Source organism: Squalius cephalus (assembly GCF_949319135.1).
Source record: "Squalius cephalus genome assembly, chromosome: 8".
In the NCBI taxonomy this organism is placed as follows: Eukaryota; Metazoa; Chordata; class Actinopteri; order Cypriniformes; family Leuciscidae; genus Squalius; species Squalius cephalus.
In genome coordinates this window covers 19,832,474-19,852,722 of record NC_137129.1, presented here as the reverse complement: position 1 = coordinate 19,852,722, position 20,249 = coordinate 19,832,474, and the positions used below count along the sequence as shown (strand labels likewise).

General features: G+C 34.2%; 1 protein-coding gene across 4 annotated transcripts in view; it reads right to left on the bottom strand.

Moving 5' to 3' along the window:
• The window catches only part of ptprua (protein tyrosine phosphatase receptor type Ua), a 582,203-nt gene that overhangs the window by 3,267 nt on the left and 558,687 nt on the right, over positions 1-20,249 (bottom strand). For all 4 annotated transcript variants that reach the window (XM_079878073.1, XM_079878074.1, XM_079878075.1 and 1 more), the window contains 3 exons: positions 18,993-19,142; positions 15,516-15,830; positions 11,141-11,266 (listed from right to left, as the gene is read on the bottom strand). In XM_079878073.1, coding sequence (XP_079734199.1) covers positions 11,141-11,266; positions 15,516-15,830; positions 18,993-19,142 — 591 coding nt within the window. The remainder of the gene's footprint in view (positions 1-11,140; positions 11,267-15,515; positions 15,831-18,992; positions 19,143-20,249) is intronic.

Genomic DNA, 20,249 nt, shown 5'->3' with positions numbered 1-20,249 from the left:
AAAACAACAACAAAAAAACTGTTCTGTAATTGGAAATAAAATCAATAACTACAAATCAATAAGCATCCCAAACCTAGTCCCTACTGAGTAATACTTAGATAAATAAATAAATATGCAACCCTGTTACTCATTCTAGTGTACTTTATATATATATATACATTGTAATGTATGTATGTGTGGTTACACTTTATTTTAGGGTGTCATTGTTACAGTGTAATTATACATTTAAGTACTAATGTATTAGTACAAATGTAAAATTGTACGGTAACACTTTATTTTACGGTGCCCTTGATACAGAGTAATTGCTTAATTAGGTACTTAGTAATAGACGTTGTAATAACATATAACAAATTGTACTTAACATGTAACTAAGTTATGGAACAGCCTGTACTTACAGATTGTAATTACACACAAGTAATAGGCAGCTACTGTTACACATGTGGCAGCTACTGTTACACATGTGTAACAAGACGAGTTGGATAAGGTTTATAGATACACATGAAGTACACTTAAGTACATTCTTGATACACTTTATTTTACGTAGCTTATACCTGTGTAATATTATGTAATTAGGAAACTATTGCATGCATTTAAGCTATGAACTAGTGAGTTTAAATCAAACTAAGGCAGAGATGGATAAGGTATGTATACACAAAGTACACTTAATTACATTCTTGATACACTTTATTTTACGTAGCTTATACCTGTGTAATATTATGTAATTAGGAAACTACTGCATGCATTTAAGCTATGAACTAGTGAGTTTAAATCAAACTAAGGCAGAGATGGATAAGGTATGTATACACAAAGTACACTTAAGTACATTCTTGATACACTTTATTTTACGTAGCTTATACCTGTGTAATATTATGTAATTTGGAAACTACTGCATGCATTTAAGCTATGAACTAGTGAGTTTAAATCAAACTAAGGCAGAGATGGATAAGGTATGTATACACAAAGTACACTTAAGTACATTCTTGATACACTTTATTTTACGTAGCGTATACCTGTGTAATTGCAATGTAATTACAATGTAATTAGGAAGCTACTGCATGCATTTAAGCTGTGAACTAGTAAGTTAAATCAAACTAAGGCAGAGATGGATAAGGTATGTATACACAAAGTACACTTAAGTACATTCTTGATACACTTTATTTTACGTAGCTCATCCCTGTGTAATATTATGTAATTACAATGTAATTAGGAAACTACTGCATGTATTTAAGCTATGAACTAGTGAGTAAAATCAAACTAAGGCAGAGATGGATAAGGTATGTATACACAAAGTACACTTAAGTACATTCTTGATACACTTTATTTTACGTAGCTTATACCTGTGTAATATTATGTAATTAGGAAACTACTGCATGCATTTAAGCTGTGAACTAGTGAGTTAAATCAAACTAAGGCAGAGATGGATAAGGTATGTATACACAAAGTACACTTAAGTACATTCTTGATACACTTTATTTTACGTAGCGTATACCTGTGTAATTGCAATGTAATTACAATGTAATTAGGAAGCTACTGCATGCATTTAAGCTGTGAACTAGTAAGTTAAATCAAACTAAGGCAGAGATGGATAAGGTATGTATACACAAAGTACACTTAAGTACATTCTTGATACACTTTATTTTACGTAGCTCATCCCTGTGTAATATTATGTAATTACAATGTAATTAGGAAACTACTGCATGTATTTAAGCTATGAACTAGTGAGTAAAATCAAACTAAGGCAGAGATGGATAAGGTATGTATACACAAAGTACACTTAAGTACATTCTTGATACACTTTATTTTACGTAGCGTATACCTGTGTAATTGCAATGTAATTACAATGTAATTAGGAAGCTACTGCATGCATTTAAGCTGTGAACTAGTAAGTTAAATCAAACTAAGGCAGAGATGGATAAGGTATGTATACACAAAGTACACTTAAGTACATTCTTGATACACTTTATTTTACGTAGCTCATCCCTGTGTAATATTATGTAATTACAATGTAATTAGGAAACTACTGCATGTATTTAAGCTATGAACTAGTGAGTAAAATCAAACTAAGGCAGAGATGGATAAGGTATGTATACACAAAGTACACTTAAGTACATTCTTGATACACTTTATTTTACGTAGCTTATACCTGTGTAATATTATGTAATTAGGAAACTACTGCATGCATTTAAGCTGTGAACTAGTGAGTTAAATCAAACTAAGGCAGAGATGGATAAGGTATGTATACACAAAGTACACTTAAGTACATTCTTGATACACTTTATTTTACGTAGCTTATACCTGTGTAATATTATGTAATTAGGAAACTACTGCATGCATTTAAGCTATGAACTAGTGAGTTTAAATCAAACTAAGGCAGAGATGGATAAGGTATGTATACACAAAGTACACTTAAGTACATTCTTGATTAGTGATCGACCGATATTGATTTTTTATAACCGATACCGATACAGATTATTTGCATATTTATGTGCCGATTACCGATATGCAGAACCGATATTTATTTACTGTTATACTTCTGTTTTTGACACAATTATTACAACACAAATGAACTGAACAAACAATTTTATTTATAACAATCACTCCCTCCTTGCATACATAAAAAAACTTTATATTTATACACAAATAAATAGAGGGGTCTGAGTCCAAAAAATAAAGTGCACTCTTACTAAGTGTCTTTGTTTAAAAATAAAAGCTTTGATGAGGTAAAAAATAAAGCACAAAAATTATTCTAACATATATTCTAAGATAGTTGAGTGATGTATCTTTAAGTGGTTCCACATGTTGGAGGTATTTTTTGTATTGTATTTTGTATTGAAATGTAATTTATTTTAAACAGTTTTAGAAGGTTTATGTGCCGTTTAATAGGTTTAAAGAGTGAGGAATAATTCACTGGGTAATATTAATTCACTGAATAATATTAGCTGTAATATAACATTGTCAGGAAAGTAACAAACAAAACAGCATATTTGCATTTTCCAACTAGTATGTTATTAATGAAATCCTTTCTGACAAAGTGCTGTTTATCTATGCATTTACACAGAACTATAACTTAGGCTACTCAACCGCGATCGTGCGTGGAGATAATAAATAATTAATTTCCACAGAGCGGTATTTAGATTTGTATTAGCGAAATAATGGTTATGTAGTAAATGATAATACAATTTAGGGTGTTTAAACGAGATAATCTTGTCAAAAGTTTCATGCAGTAGCCGTGCTTGAGCATTCCTGTCATCAGTGAGTGCGCAGCAATCTGAACAAACTTTTTTTTTTCGAGACTATATAAACAGCACTTTGTCAGTTGGCATTTCATGATCTAGATTGAATCTAGATCATGAAATGCCAACTGACAAAGTGCTGTTTATCTATGCATTTATTTTACACAGAACTACTCAACCGCGATCGCGCGTGGAGATAATAAATAATTAATTTCCACAAAGCGGTATATTTAGATGTGTATTAGCGAAATAATTGCTATGTAGTAAATGATAATATAATCTAGGATGTTTAAACAAGATAATCTTGTCAAAAGTTTCATTCAGTGGCCGTGCTTGAGCATTCCTGGTCATCAAACCCAGTGAGTTGCTCAGCAATATGAACGAACTTTTTTCTCGAGACTATGGTGAGCAAATGCAACAGATAGAGAATAAATTCAGCGCTTTTATTTCCAACATGCACTCATTCATGTCTGTTTTATTTAATCCATGTAAAATTACGTCTTTATTGGGGCAGGACATAACGGATTTCACTACGTGACTCCATGAGTTCGTCTCAATTTTTTAGAACAAAGCTGCATAAATAAACTAACGTTATATCAGGCATTCATGTCTCAAATCTCATTTCTGAATGTCTGTTATGTTAAATAAAGTTGAATAATTAAAGCAAAGCAAGCAGAATATATGTTTTACCTGTGCACAGAGTTGTTGTTGACTGATCTCCTCAGACGCGGGCTGCAATGGCGGAATTCTCAAAACGGCCACAAGATGGCGCCGTTTATCGGCGAATCCGATATTACAAAACCGATACCCGATTATGGGAAAATGCTTAAATATCGGGAAAAATATCGGTAAACCGATACATCGGTCGATCACTATGATACACTTTATTTTACGTAGCTTATACCTGTGTAATATTTTGTAATTAGGAAACTACTGCATGCATTTAAGCTATGAACTAGTGAGTTTAAATCAAACTAAGGCAGAGATGGATAAGGTATGTATACACAAAGTACACTTAAGTACATTCTTGATACACTTTATTTTACGTAGCTTATACCTGTGTAATATTATGTAATTAGGAAACTACTGCATGCATTTAAGCTATGAACTAGTGAGTTACACAGGTATAAGCTACGTAAAATAAAGTGTATCAAGAATGTACTTAAGTGTACTTTGTGTATACATACCTTATCCATCTCTGCCTTAGTTTGATTTAGATAAGGTATGTATACACAAAGTACACTTAAGTACATTCTTGATACACTTTATTTTACGTAGCTTATACCTGTGTAATATTATGTAATTAGGAAACAACTGCATGCATTTAAGCTATGAACTAGTGAGTTTAAATCAAACTAAGGCAGAGATGGATAAGGTATATATACACAAAGTACACTTAAGTACATTCTTGATACACTTTATTTTACGTAGCGTATACCTGTGTAATTGCAATGTAATTACAATGTAATTAGGAAGCTACTGCATGCATTTAAGCTGTGAACTAGTAAGTTAAATCAAACTAAGGCAGAGATGGATAAGGTATGTATACACAAAGTACACTTAAGTACATTCTTGATACACTTTATTTTACGTAGCTCATCCCTGTGTAATATTATGTAATTACAATGTAATTAGGAAACTACTGCATGCATTTAAGCTGTGAACTAGTGAGTAAAATCAAACTAAGGCAGAGATGGATAAGGTATGTATACACAAAGTACACTTAAGTACATTCTTGATGCACTTTATTTTACGTAGCTTATACCTGTGTAATTGCAATGTAATTAAGAAGCTACTGCATGCATTTAAGCTGTGAACTAGTGAGTTAAATCAAAGTAAGGCAGAGATGGATAAGGTATGTATACACAAAGTACACTTAAGTACATTCTTGATGCACTTTATTTTACATAGCTTATACCTGTGTAATATTTTGTAATTGCAATGTAATTAGGAAGCTAATGCATGTATTTAAGCTATGAACTAGTGGGTTAATTCAGATGGATAACATATGTAGATACACAGGAAGTGCACTTAAGTACAATCTTGATACACTTTATTTTATGTTACATACAAGTAATGCTACAAACATACACATTTACCATGTGTAACTGCAGACCTTAGTAGCCTAACATATTTAAGTACTTGTTGTTACATTGTGTTATACTAAGTACTTTCTTACATAATTACAGTGTACAAGTCCGTAACACGTATGTAACAGACTCGGCTTGTTACACATGTGTAACAGTAGCTGCCTATTACATGTGTGTAATTACAATCTGTAAGTACAGGCTGTTCCATAACTTAGTTACATGTTAAGTACATTTTGTTACATGTTATTACAACATCTATTACTAAGTACCTAATTAAGTAATTACTCTGTATCAAGGGCACCGTAGGGTTAGGGTAGGAGGTTCCACTTTATTTTAAGGTGTCATTAGCCGCGTTTCCATTAAAGATTCGCGCAAAACTTTTGCAATTTTTTCTAAATATTGATAGCCGATGTTATGCAACTAAAACGTCATTTTTTCCCTCTCGCGATAAGTCATTCCAAAAATCATGGCAACGGACGTTGGTAAGTTTATATATATATTAGGGGTGGGCGATATCTCGATATTTACGATATATCGAGATATTTTTAAACTCGATATGGATTTTGACATATCGTATATATCGATGTATTGTTTATATTTAATTCTGATTTCGCCACTTTGCTTGTTTGCCTTCTCTGTGCTGTGCTCGCCCCCGCCCTCCTCCGCCTCCTTGCTTTTGTTCCCCCTCCCCTCGCGTGTTGTCTCATTCAACCAAGTCCCCCGAGTCCGGTCAGGCACATCAATCTTTCCCCGCCCAGCGAGTGCTTGAAGTGCGTCAGAAACAGCGCGCGCGCGATCAGTTGTTGTTGGTAATTTTTTGTGTAACGTCGCCTCTCGCCGCATTGCTTTTGTTTGAGGGAGCTTAACACACTCACAATTAACATGCTCCCCTGTAGAAACGGGCCTGGCAGCTCGCGCCAGGTCTAGACACAGTGAAAGTTTCCTGATTGTGACGGATGGCCGAATTTACATGACACATTATAAATTAGCATTAGCCTACCTATTCTGCTATAGATACAGTGCCAAAAAGAAGAGGATAAAGGTGGATAAAGACAGAGGTAAAGCGATGTAATGAATGAACAGTTTATCTAATTGCATAGTAGTAAGATACTGTAATTTAATGGCAGTTATTTTTACCTTAAACTTTATGCTAGCAGTTGTTCTGAGTTCTCCAGAGGCCCCAGACAGTGTGATTTTGTAACAATCATGTCAATTTTTAGATGCATTAGTATCACTTTTTTTTTTAATTAATGTTTTACTCTACAGTTGTGCAGTTTTTGGGGGATATATGGAATTTATTTATTTATTTGCCAAAATTAGTAATGATATTTCTATACAGGTTTATTTAAAATAGTGCAATATGTATTATTTCTTCCTTTATTTTACAGTTAAATTATTATTTTTGTATACAGGGATTTTTTTTTTTTTTTTTAAATGTCGCAGAAACACTTTGTTCCTACATGAACTGCCTACCTATTTGCACTTAAAAAAAAAGACTTTGTGGTATTTGGCATATTTGTTTTTGCAGTAGTTTTTGGGGGGTTATTTTTCCTGTAAAGATATCGAGATATATATCGTATATCGAGATATAGCAAAATATATCGAGATATATTTTTTGCTCCATATCGCCCAGCCCTAATATATATATATATATATATATATATATATATATATATATATATTATATATCAAAGCCACCGCACTGGTCATTATTATTATTAATGGAAGGAAACGTAGGCGTGTTATCCAAGCATTAATGGAAAGACCCTTATACTGTGTCTGTGAGCGGCACATATGAAGTGTTTCTGGGTTTTTCTCACTCATTTCTGCTCCGAGGTCTTGATTGTGGCATTTCTTTGAGGTTTAGAATCCAGTATTTCTGTCATTCTTTTGTCTTTTATGAATTCAATTGTTGTATAATATCAAGAAAATGCAATTACCTGCCTCCTTGTTTATTATAGATGCCTTTATTGTTACACATATTTAGCCAATGTATTGGATATAATGCATTGCATTCAATGTTGTTGTTTATTTTGTTTGTAAAATATGGCTTATATTGTTTTGGCATAGATGTACAGTAATTGGTTATGTATGTATATGTGACTGTGCCAACCCATGTTGAGAGGAGCAGAAAAGTGCGATTATGTGTGTGCGCTAGAGGACTCCTAGAACTTTAAATGAACTCAGCCATCTTAGTTGAGTTTACTGGAGTTCAAGGACATGAAGAGGTGGACCGCTTGCACATGCCTGGAGAAGGATCTGGGAAACTTTGAAGGAGTGTCAGCCTAACGCCTGTTGAAAACAACAGGAGTATAAAAGACTGATGAACTGACTACCTCTGGGGATACTGATACGCTAGTGCCCCCGACGCCTAGAAGCCCAGAGCTGAGGACAAGAAACCCCAAGCAGAGGATAAGAAGCCCAGAGCTTCCTACACCTTTGATTCAAAACGTGATTATTGTATTTTATACTTTAACAATGAAGTTTTATGTGCATTTATATTTTTGTTTATTATAAAAAGAAAAGTAACCAATTAAAATAAATTTAATTGATTACAAAATCTGCCTACTGAGACTTCTGACCAAATTGTAAGTACCTTTTGAATGCTTATGGTTTAGGTCAGATTTGACTTTCTTTACCTTACCTGAGAATAATAAATAAATAGGTAAAAGGTGTTAAGAATAAAGTACACACCGTAAAACACAATAAAGAACTCTGTCTCATATTCTGTCCAAATACACTGCGTCGTCTACGTCAGGTGACCTGTAAATGCGCAAAAACCACCTCATGTGAGCGTAAAAACTTTTTTGCGATAAATGGGAGTTTATGCAAAATTGACGTGTTTCCATTGAGCGTATTTTCAATTCGCAATTTCACTTTGCGCAATTTGAAGGGTAATGGAAACGTGGCTATTGTTACAGTGTAATTATATATTTAAGTACTGAGTAATATTAAGCAACTGCATGTACTTACTCTAGGGTTAGGGTAGGATTATGATTTGGTTGAGGGTTAGTTGCATGTAATTATGCATAATTTACTGTTATTACTATAGTAAGTACATGTAACATATGTAACAAGGACACTAAAGTGCTACCGGGTAGGATTAGAATTTGGTTGAGGGTTAGTTGCTTGTAATTATGCTTAATTTGCTCTTATTACTATGGTAAGTCCATGTAACATATGTAACAAGGACACTGTAAAATAAAGTGTTACCAAATGTGTTTATTGCTTGAAAATCATATTTCTAATAATAATAATAATAATAATAATAATAATAATAATAATAATAATAATAATAAACTGTGATAATAATAAAAACTAACACTTTGGTAACAGGGTTCCAGAAATGGCATACAAAATTAATGTAAAATACATCTCATATAATATTTAGTTTGATCTTCTGAAATAAACTAACAACATTATCTGAAGGTTAAGCAACTTCTTTCACTGATGCCTGAAACATGTCACTCTATTTTGTATCCAATTCATGGGACATCTACTGTAATTCAAACACTCACTCACACAGCACACAATATTCAGCTCATCTGCAAGTCATTGACTGGATCATTTGAGCATTAATTAGCATCTAAATTGCTCTGTAACAAATCATTAAAGCATTTTTCTGTCACAGGGCTTTTCTTTGTCCAGGGTTGGCGCCGTTTAGCAACATGATCTATCAATAGCACTCTACTCCTCAGTCTTGTACCTTTTTGGAGAAGTGAGAATTGTCTTTCCAACATGGGTGGTTCTCTCTGGGGTCCTGTGAAGAGGCAGTATGGAGCAATTTCTGACAATGACATGGAGTGTTTGCCCAGCTTGCAGAGTCTCAAAGAGACAGAGGGGAAATAGGGACTGACAGGGGCTAGCCAAACTGACAGAGGCACGGATGGGAATATGGCTAAAGGTTGACAGCCTAGCTGTCAGGAGTGCTAAAGGGGGCGAACAATGAAAGGTGCAACACTTGAGACAAGATTTCAAAGAGACAGGATGTTGACAATGATGCCATCAGGGAGGACTAAGGTCAGCTAGAGGTGTGAAAAATGTCTTTTTATCCAGACAAGTCAATATCAGAAGCACAGACCACACTGAGAGAGACACAACTTTATCACTCTCTCGCACACGCATCCAGCGAGAAATTACCAGGTCTAATTATAGCAATGTAGTGTCCGTCAGTGCTATTTTGTGAAATGGAGACTCACCACACTTTAATACCTTTGATTTAATTTAATCGGTATTGAATTAATTTTCTACAAGTCTCTTAACCCTTTATAGGGCACTCATTGAAATACTTGGAAATTCTAAATTTCAACCATAGAGTGTTATTGGAGGATATTATAAGACTTCTAAACATTTGTGAGTTTTTAAAAAAATATATATTTTTAGGTTGGAAATCAAGGGCAATGAAGTTACCATATATGGTTCCTCGCCAGTCTAGGGTAATGTTTTTCCCTTAAAAAGTGTATATATAAAAATATAATAAAAACACATAAACTTGTTACAAACATAAAAATATTTATTTAGTAACATTTTAAATTATTATTAGGAACATTTTAAATTAAATTATTATTAGGAACATTCATTAAATTAATGAATAGGGTATTCATTTATGGTTTGTGCTCCTAAGAACATGATTCATATTTTATAAATGCACATTTGTGCATTTATAAATGTTATAAATAAATGTATACATTTATAAAAGATCTGTACTACTGATCTTTGGTATGGTCAAGTACTGGTGGTACCACTTATTTTAGCAGTAATAAGTCTCACAGTAAAAAAAAAAACACCAATACATGGCATTTAACTATGATAAAAACTGTTTTAAGGGCATAAAACTTACACATAAAGGGTAAATATATAATAAGAAGTGCAAAATATCATTATAAGTATTAAAAACTGTTATAAAGGTCATAAAACTGACCAAAACCACACATATTTCAATATCTATGGCAATATAAAATGTCTATAAATGTGTTACGTTTCCCACTGGATCACTTTATAATGTTATTCAAACCTGTGATAACATCCAATGCACTAGTAAATACTATTGTCCTACGTTATAATCATAGACTGTGGTTATAATGCATTATTTGTAGAAAAAATACCCTAGTACGGCTTTTCTATACGCATAGGGCGTATGTCTAAATATGGACATTCTCTAATCTTACCTGAACAGGGCGTATGATCAAATATGGTCTCACCATTTTTCATGCCACAAATGTCAATACTTTCAAGAAATCTATGCAAACAACACCTATCTCAACATGTTGCACAACTATTCAACCATAGAATGTGTGAGTTTCATCAACTCACAATTTTTTGTTTTGAAGTTATTAGCGCTGATGTGGGAGTAGGTAGTAGCGCATAACCTCACTTTCCAATATCCGGAACGACACTGAAGTTTGAAATGCTCCGCGCAACTTCTGATTGGTCAGATGCCATCATGTGACTATCAGTGACGTAGCCTGATCTTCGCTGATTGGCTAGGAGAAATCTATGCGCTCATATGACAACGCAAACAGGCAGGGGAGACTCAGTTTGAATGCGCGATTAAGTTACCAAATATGGTTCCTCGCCCGATAAGGGGTTAAAAGATCATTTAAGCCATTAGCCTAGCAGTTAATTAACCTATCTGGAGTGGCCCTGAACTCAGAGAATCTCTTAAAAAAAGACAGATGTTAGAAGACAGGTGATTTGTCTAATTGGGTCTGATTTTAATGAGGTACGAGTAAATGTCAGCACTAACACTGGGTGATTGTAAGGCACAATGGAGATAACATATATTTGAAGATGACGTGTATGGCATTATAGACTCACCCGTGTGATGTTGTTCACCCTGAATAGACGAGTGACAACACTGTCATCAGTGGATCTGGAGAGCAGCTCCACCGTCATGGGTCCATACTGCTGCATCCCTGTTTCAGGCCAGTATTGTAGACAAGGCTGAGAAAGAGAAGGAAATCATTTAGATTTAGCGCAGAGGCAGTGACACAAATTGACAAATAATGTTACATTTATGCATGTATGTATGTATGTATGAAGGGACAGTGTACATTAATCAACATCCAGACAGATATAAATGTACCCAAGTCATCTAAAGGCTGATTTTCATTGGCAGTCCATTTGCTTGATATTATTAAAAAAAAGTAACTAAATATATGCAACTAAAAAAAGAAAGAAGAAGAGAAAAAACTACAATAATAATAATAACACTTGCAATACACCAGAATAATATAACTATAACATAAACAGAGTATTATTATGGGTGAACAACATCAGTGATGAGATTGTTGATCATGAAATGGAATGACTGGTATAATAACTAACATCGATAATAATGTTTATATTACAATGAGATAATAATAATGCATTGATATGCATTTAAAAATGCATAATGATTTTTTTTTAAATATTCAAATATTATGAAATGTTTTCAATTAAGCCATTTGATATCTGACAATGTGATCTAATTTTGTCAAAATTCAAAAAAGGTAAAATTATCTGCTATTTGCCCTCTCTATGATATTATTTCTTGTTCATAGTTTTCTTTTCTTTCTTTTTATCACATTTTTTAATTCAAAATTCAAACATATAACGGACATAAATCAAAACTACAATGAACTATATACAAATATATGCAATGAAAATGCACATTACAATAAAAGTAATTGGATACTTCAAATAAACAGGAAATGTGGGCTTTCAATTATCTAACAACATCTCAGTGATTTGTGCACAGCTCTGAATAGTCCAGTCCTTTGCACCACTGAGCTTAGCAGTAGTACCCTCCAGCAAGGCAATGTCTCTGAAGTAAAATAGCAAAACTAAAGTTATAGCGGTGGATGTTTCTATCCAAAGGATTTATGTTTTTCTTTTACAAATGACAAACAAAAGGATACCCTGCATTTTGTTTTTTCCCAATCTTATCCGGTAACACTTTACAATAATGTCCCATTAGTTAATGTTAGATAATGCATTATCATTATCTCACCCCACCCCTCTCTTCCGTGGGGCGTGTCGACACAAGACATGGAAAAGTGCTGCCATGGACAGTATACAAATGGCTGAGAGCGGAAATATGCTAATACGGGACAGTCCGTCAGTGGTCGTGGGCGGAGCATGAGCAATATGACATCATATTGCTCAGAAAATCCAAACGGCTTGATGATTGAGAGTTTTTAGGCTTTTTGAGGAATAAAAAAATAAGGAGTGAATGGATTTTTTTTCATTGTATGGTGGTTGTGTCCACACACTGCAAAAGACACATTTATATGCAACACCATGTAAAAGTGAATTTTGCATCCAATGACCCCTTTAACTAAATTAGCCAGTTATAAATTAGTTACAAGTGTTAACTTGTTTGTTCGTGTTAGCTAAGGTCCAATAAATAACATTAACAGATACAGCTTTGGATTAATAAATGCTTTAGAAGTATTGTTCATTATTAGTTCATGTTAACTACACTGTAAAAAGTGAACAGTTGGATCAACTTAAAAAAATTACTTCAATTGGTAACACCTAAAGAAATTAAGTTTCCTCAACTTAAATTATTGTGGAAAAACGTGATAATTTAAGTTGAGTAGACTTAATTTTTTTAGGTGTTACCAATTGAAGTAATTTTTTTAAGTTGATCCAACTATTCATTTTTTACAGTGTAATAGTAACGAATGGAACATATTGTAAAGTGTTACTTATTAGCAAAATACTATTTTAAAACAAAACAACTTTTATTACTTTTTTTATTTTTTTTATTATTATTATTTTGAATTTGGGAGTACCACCATAATGTTTTTTCTTTTACATTATGTCCACAATCAGAAGATACAAGTCAATGTCTGTTTGGAATGTATTAATAAAATAGATTGCGGATAGAGAAAATGGGCATCTTGTGATTAAGCGAAGGGTGAAGATAGACGGTGAAAGGATAATGGAGTCAAGGAAACGCCAAAGATAGGCTAAACAGCACTGAAAATCCAATTGCAGCCCACCAAGATAAATACTCCTTGCTCATTTCTCCATATCGGCTGCATTTTCTAGTCCAATCTCCCACCAGATTACCATTTGCTCAATGTGTCAATTAATTTTCACTCACGCCTGTTGCAGACAGATCTAATCCAACATGCTTTTATTTGAAACGAGTAGGCGAGAAACAGCTTCAGCCATGTATTTCCGATGTGAGATAGAGATATGTTGATATAGATGAGATAGAAATTGATCAATTCTTGTCACAATGATGCATATTAGCATAGTGACATGGTGCAGAAGAAGATACATATTCATACAAACACTCAGACAGATCAGAAAGGGGTGACTGCAAAATAAAGAGAACAGAGAGATATTTCTAGAAGAAAGGAATAAGTGAGATAATCCCTAGAAAAAAAACATTTGCACACATCAAATGGGAGATGGGAGACAGGAAACAGAAATAACTATAAAATAGTTTTGTGCAGATTACCTTACACATACAAAAATCACAAATACAGATGTATTATCAGGTGAGTCTTAAAGATGACACACTCTAATTGTGTATTCAGTCGAATAATGTGCACCAGAAATGCTTTATCATGGAGAATGGTAACAGTGGTTCCCTGCAGGGGGAGAAGAGTGAAAATCACGAGTAGGTTGGTGTCTTGGTGAGTTTGTCCTTTCCATTGCCAATTTAGACAAGACAAACACATTATCAATGTGGGGAGTCTCAAATGAAAGGCACATTGCTGTTCACCCAGAGTAAGAATTATGGGGTCCCCGGGGGGGTCTGCCCTACCAAAAAATAGCTTTCACACTCTCAAAGACTTCAAAACAAAAGGTCGCAGGGGGGCTTAAAATATGTAAAGTTTATATTCACACCACAGTTGTCTGTGGCCTAAACCTGATTTTTTTTTCTCCTCACATGTGGCACAAATGTGTTGGATGAAAGCAAATACATTATAATTATTGCACTAAATCTGACAAATTTAATTGTAATCTGAACCACTTTCATATGCGGAAATACATGTTTTAATGTACAGTAACTGGTGCATGCATTTCCAAATAGTTATACATGACAAAGGTATGTTTTGAATAAATCCAGAGTTCAGATTTATGTTTGGTTTGAGTAAAGTCAGAATTCATGCCATTTTTCTTCACGCAATGCTTTCTTTTGTAAAATTGACAAGAATGACACCTCTCTACGGTTTAGAATTTACTGCAGTATGTTACATGATCCACGTTTACATTCTAGTACAAACTTATTCTTAAGATGTTCCCTTTTGTTTAGATGGTAATGAAATTGAAATTTTTGAGGTTTAAAATGCAAGACACAGGTCACAAAAAAAAAATATATATATAGAGCAGTATAATGGAAACACACATTCTGTATGTATAGCCCCAACACCAAAGTGTAGGCGCTCCACTGTTTTGACTGTTTTTCATTTTTTAGATTTGGATACAGTAGAAATATAGGAAATTGCTGTCTTTTTGTCTTTGTCTTTTATGTTAGGTATTTAAATTAAATGTAATAATAATAATAAAAAAAAACTATAAAAACATGCAAATTGGGCTGTAGGTACATAGAAATTTACTTATGGTTATGTCTAAGTGAGAAAAGCAGCCATGTCATTTGAAAGATGAAGTCATGTATTTTGTGCCAAAGCAACCGAAAAAGATTCACAGATTAACACACATGAGTTGCATCCGAAATTATATACTTCCCTACTATATAGTATGTGAAAAACAGTACACCAACAGAGTAGTACTGTATGTCCGAAAACATAGTATTTGTAAAACAGTAGGCAAAAAGTACCTGGATGACCTACTATTTCCGCCGAGATTCTGAAGTGCGCATTCGATGGACACTTTACTATCCCATGAGTCCACGGGAGAAGATTTATGAATGGAAGTGAAGCAACACAACTGAAGCTGGTAGGTCATTTGACAGTAACATGGTGGATGTAGTACGTCCGAATTTCATCAAGTTCCTACTCAGACAGTATGCCATTTCAGACAGAGCAATAGATTGCGGTTGTGCTTACTGTGTGAAGAAGTGACCTAACTCTTGTGAAATTAATCCTAGCTATTGTGAAAAACTGTAATGGATATGAAAGTTCAGTATAGAGTATAAACTGACCAGAATAATCCCATACATGAGTCCTATTGTGTAATTTGCACAGTATCAACGCACAATGTGGGTTTTTGATCTGTTAATCTATCTTACCCAGGCAGAGTTGGACTGGTTGAGTTGGTTAAGCATGACGATGGAGGTACAACCGTAGTCAAATACAAGTCTCCAGAAGTCTGCGGTGGTGTTGGGCAGGGGGTGAGGGGTGACCACAAATGCAGCAGGCTGCAGGAAGCTGTCCATCAGTGCCGCGTTTATGTAGTTGTTGCCGTCCTCCTCTGTGGACACGAGAAACGCAAGGGCACGGTCGGGCGGCAACACGTCCATGCTCCGGTTCTTCTCGCGGTTCCGGGGCAGCAGAGACACGCTGCACTCCTCCACATCCAGGTGAGGGGTGACAGAGTTTAGAGTCTGAAGAGAAAAAAGGCAGACGAAGAGAAAAGACAAGGGATCAAAGGGTGTCTGAAAGCATGCAAAGGATGTGGAATGATATAACTAAGTGAGGCAATGAGAGAATGAGGAAGTAAAATTATGCAGGCAATAGCTAGAGGCAAAAATGTCCAACAAAGCAAAAGAGGAAGAAGTATAAAATGCTGTGAAAGGAAACACATTATGAAAACAGAGAATTACATTTTCTTGACATCTAGAATCCTTCAGCCACTAAAACATTGAACAGAGTATAGACAGACAGCCAGACAGCCAGCCAGGCAGCCAGACAGCCAGCCAGCCAGACAGACAGACAGACAGATAGATAGATATTCAGGGCAAAAATAAATACTAAGAAAAAATATGATCCCTCTTTTTTAATTAATTATTATATTTATAATTTTACAGATTCTGCAAGGTGTAGTTCAACTAATGACCTCAATTGTAGATAGATGTAGAGAAAATAATTTGATGTTGAAATGATTTTGTCTCGGCCAAAGAATGGCTGCAAAGCTTAATGGCTAAAAATAAATGCAGACTGGTCACAAATGAATACTTATGCTATGAGCCTTGAGGTGAATGAATCAAACTGAGAATTATGCAGATTATTACACTTGATGGGTAAAGTACTTCAATCCTGATTGGTTCTGACGGCACAAATGGGATATTACAATTATGATTATTAGAATTACATTGGCTTTGAGAGCTGTGCTATCATGAGGACAGGGACAGGGACAGGTATACACTCTGAGAGTGTTAGGCATGACGCCATTAGTAGCTTAATGTAAAAAACGTACATGCGGAACTATAAGATGAGGGAACACCTCATTAAACCCTCTCTAAATGAACGAGAATAGATGCTACGGCTGTTTGACTTCATCAAAGTTTGAGCTGTGAGTTAGTATGCAGCACTTAACCTGGATGAAACAAAACATCATGATTTGCATAAACCCCAGGTGCTGTACTTGCATTATAACAACTATTGGATTTTAATGGAAATACCATAAAATTAAAACAACTCTAACAAACTACATTTTGTCAAGAGAATTTGAGTGGTGCTTGACTGTGCTAGCAGATTTTACCAACTTCCCTATTATTGCTTTCCAGATGTTACCGCATTGCTAGGCACAGTGTTCTGCCATAGATGGTTGCTAGGGTGCTATGGATGATTGCTAGGGTTCAAGTGAAAAAAGTTGAGTCTATATGATACTATGATGCTTTTCTATTTAATGTTTTTTATACATATTTCTATTTAGCGTAAATTAATTTTAGTTTCAGTTTCAATTTTAGTAGTTCAAATTAAACTTATTTTTATTTCACTTAGTTGTCAAGCAACATATCTAATTTCTAAGTTTAGGTTTTTTATCTAATATTTATTTTACATTTTATGCATTTGGCAGACGTATTTGTCCAAATCGACTTGACATTGCATTTCAAGGTACACATTTTTACATTCTTATCAGTTCTTGCTTTCCCTGGGAATCGAACCCATGACCTTGGCGTTGCAAGCGCCAACGCTCTACTGTTTGAGCTAAAGAAATTTTTATTATTGGTTGTAGTTTTAGTAAACAATAAAACTACTACTCTACATATAACTCTGATCCCTCCTTTAATGCAAGTCTGTAGGATTGTTTTGTTTTTTTTCTAAATTAACTGGTTTTATTCAAGTCAAAAATATTATTTCACATTACTGAATAAACCTAAATACATTAATTTATACCAACAAAACATTTTTTCTTGGGGTTAAATCAGAAATATCTCTTTAGGGTAACAACTGCAGATCACGTGTTATTTCAGTCCATTTTAAAAAGAAGGAAAATAATAATAATAATAATAATAATAATAATAATAGGTTTTTAATCTCTCGCTTCAATCAGTGCTCCTAATTTCGCAAAAGTCTACTCCAATTACACACTCATTTTTCACTTAAACGGTCATGAATATTTTATGTTTGGTCTCTTTATGTGCTCAGAATTGTTCATACAGTATACTATGCTTTGGGCATATTTTTGAGAGTATATGCATTTTAATTTGTCAATGTGTTTCAGTGACACCACACAATGTGACCAATCTCACCACACAATCTCTCTAAGCAATGATATGTCAATTGTACTTGAACAAGCACTATCCACAGTGCATTAGCAGAGTCTACAACATTAAACCGGGCTGACTCTCATCAGCAGTAATATAACTGGGTATTAACTTACTAAAAAGAAAATAGGCAATAGGCATAATAATGGTTTTCTCAGCTTAGGGGTCAAAAAAAGGATACATCCTTGTATTTATTGGGGAAATAAGAAAAAGAAAAAGAGTGAATTTGCAAAAATGTGATAAGTGACTATTCACCGTTTGAGAGTTCTGGGGTTTTGTAAGAATGTTGTGAATACATTGACCCTGGAACAGGTGCAGCTACTTCGAAACTCATAAAGATACTCAATTATATATACACAATTGACTTCTAAAATGACTCAGTGCTACTTGAGAAACAGCCATTCAAACTAGAAAATGATGTGTAGCTCAGTTTGCTCAGTTGAAAGGTTGTGTGCACAACACAGTGTGGCATAACTGGTCCAGTTCTCTCCTGAATCATACTCACATGAAACTCTTCTCACAGTTGAGATCAAGTAGAAAAAAAAAAAAGACTCTTACATATTCATGTTACAACTTTGTACAGTGTACTATGATAAATTATACATTTCAACTGTTATATATATATATATCTGTTCTAAAATCTAAACATGTATGCAGCAAAATATAGCACATTTTACAACTAGTGAACTGTTTTATATATATATATATATATATATATATATATATATATATATATATATATATATATATATATATATATATATATATAAAAAATATTAAAATATATAACATGACCTTTTCAAGATATGATATGTATTTAAACAAAAGCTAACCACCGTAAAAATGTGACTAATCCTAACCAACTAAAAACATGCCAAGTTTTAAGCCAATTGCAACCAACTTCACACTAAAATCAGTCTATGTAAGTTTATTTTTAAATTCTGATATTGCAATACATACTGGTTAGTGTCAAACCATTAACCACTTCAAACTCAACATAAAAAGTTATTTTTTGAGTCACTGTCCTTAGTTAATTCACTGCTAAATATGACTCACCTGAAACTCTTCTCGAAGTTGAGAGGTGTTGGTCTGAGAATCCACACTCAACATGTCCTTATAGGTGAGCGTAAACTCACTGATAGGGATGGCGGTCTCTCCGCATAGACAGGCCTCTAGTATGGCATCATGAATGAATATATATTGCTCCTAAAACCACAGAGAGAGATTGACACAGAAAGAGTCAGTTCAGGTCAGACTACGACAGAAAACTGCTTAAAAAAAATGAGTCCATGTCAAAACATGCACAATGCAGTGTCCAATTATTTGCTTTTATCTGGCTTTAATTAAAAACGATGCGACAAAATGTCAGAGAGATTAATCGAGGGGGCAAATATTAGCTTAATTTAGCAGTGTAGGAGGGAAATGTCAAAGTCAATCAAATTTACAGTATAGTCCCACGTAAAGATGTACAAAACGTTTGCAGTCTTCTACAAATGGCCATTGGCGGAATGAATTTAGACTCAAGATATATAGCAATAGTTGTCTATAGAGATCCTAGAAATAATTATAGACATTTTCTGAAGAAAATTTGAGCGATCCTTGCCCATGCATACAAGCTGTCATGGCTTTATGGGTTTTCTGGATGGTTCCCAGGGTATTGCAATGGGGCAGTTAGAGTGTTTAGAGTGTATGTGGTTTCTAGGGTGTTCGGGTGGTAGCCCATGCTAATTGGAAAAATATGCCTGTGGAGACATATCCGCAAAATTATATTACATTGCTATATTTGCAACATTTTCAAAGTGAAATGTCCAATTTTATCTAAACCAGATGAATGTGAATCTGGCAACATTTTATTTAGTTGGTTATTGTATGTATCACAATAGTCCGGAAATTAAATTCCCGGTGAGTGTAGCTAAAAGGTTAATGCTCTGTCGCATTTAAAAATAACCTACCACCTACACTAAACCTAACTGATAACGTTAACAAAAGCAAATATGAAATAAAAAACACTTTGTGCTAAGGCAAGCATGCCATTTTAGCTTGCTTCTTCAAATCTTTACCTGGTGAGCTAGCAAGCAAGTTTAGAGAAAAAAAATGTCTGAACAGCCATACTGTACGTATGGAGCTGGTTTGATGCAAACATCATAATGTATAAGTTTATAAATTACACAGTATGGTAAAAGTGTTTTGAGGTCATAACAGTATTGTGAAGTACAGTACAAGGAAGAGTGCAAAATAAGACTTTATCAACTGATTATCTAGCCTGGCTCCGCCCTCCTGCGTACTTCCGCTCAATTTTATTTCCCTTCAGTA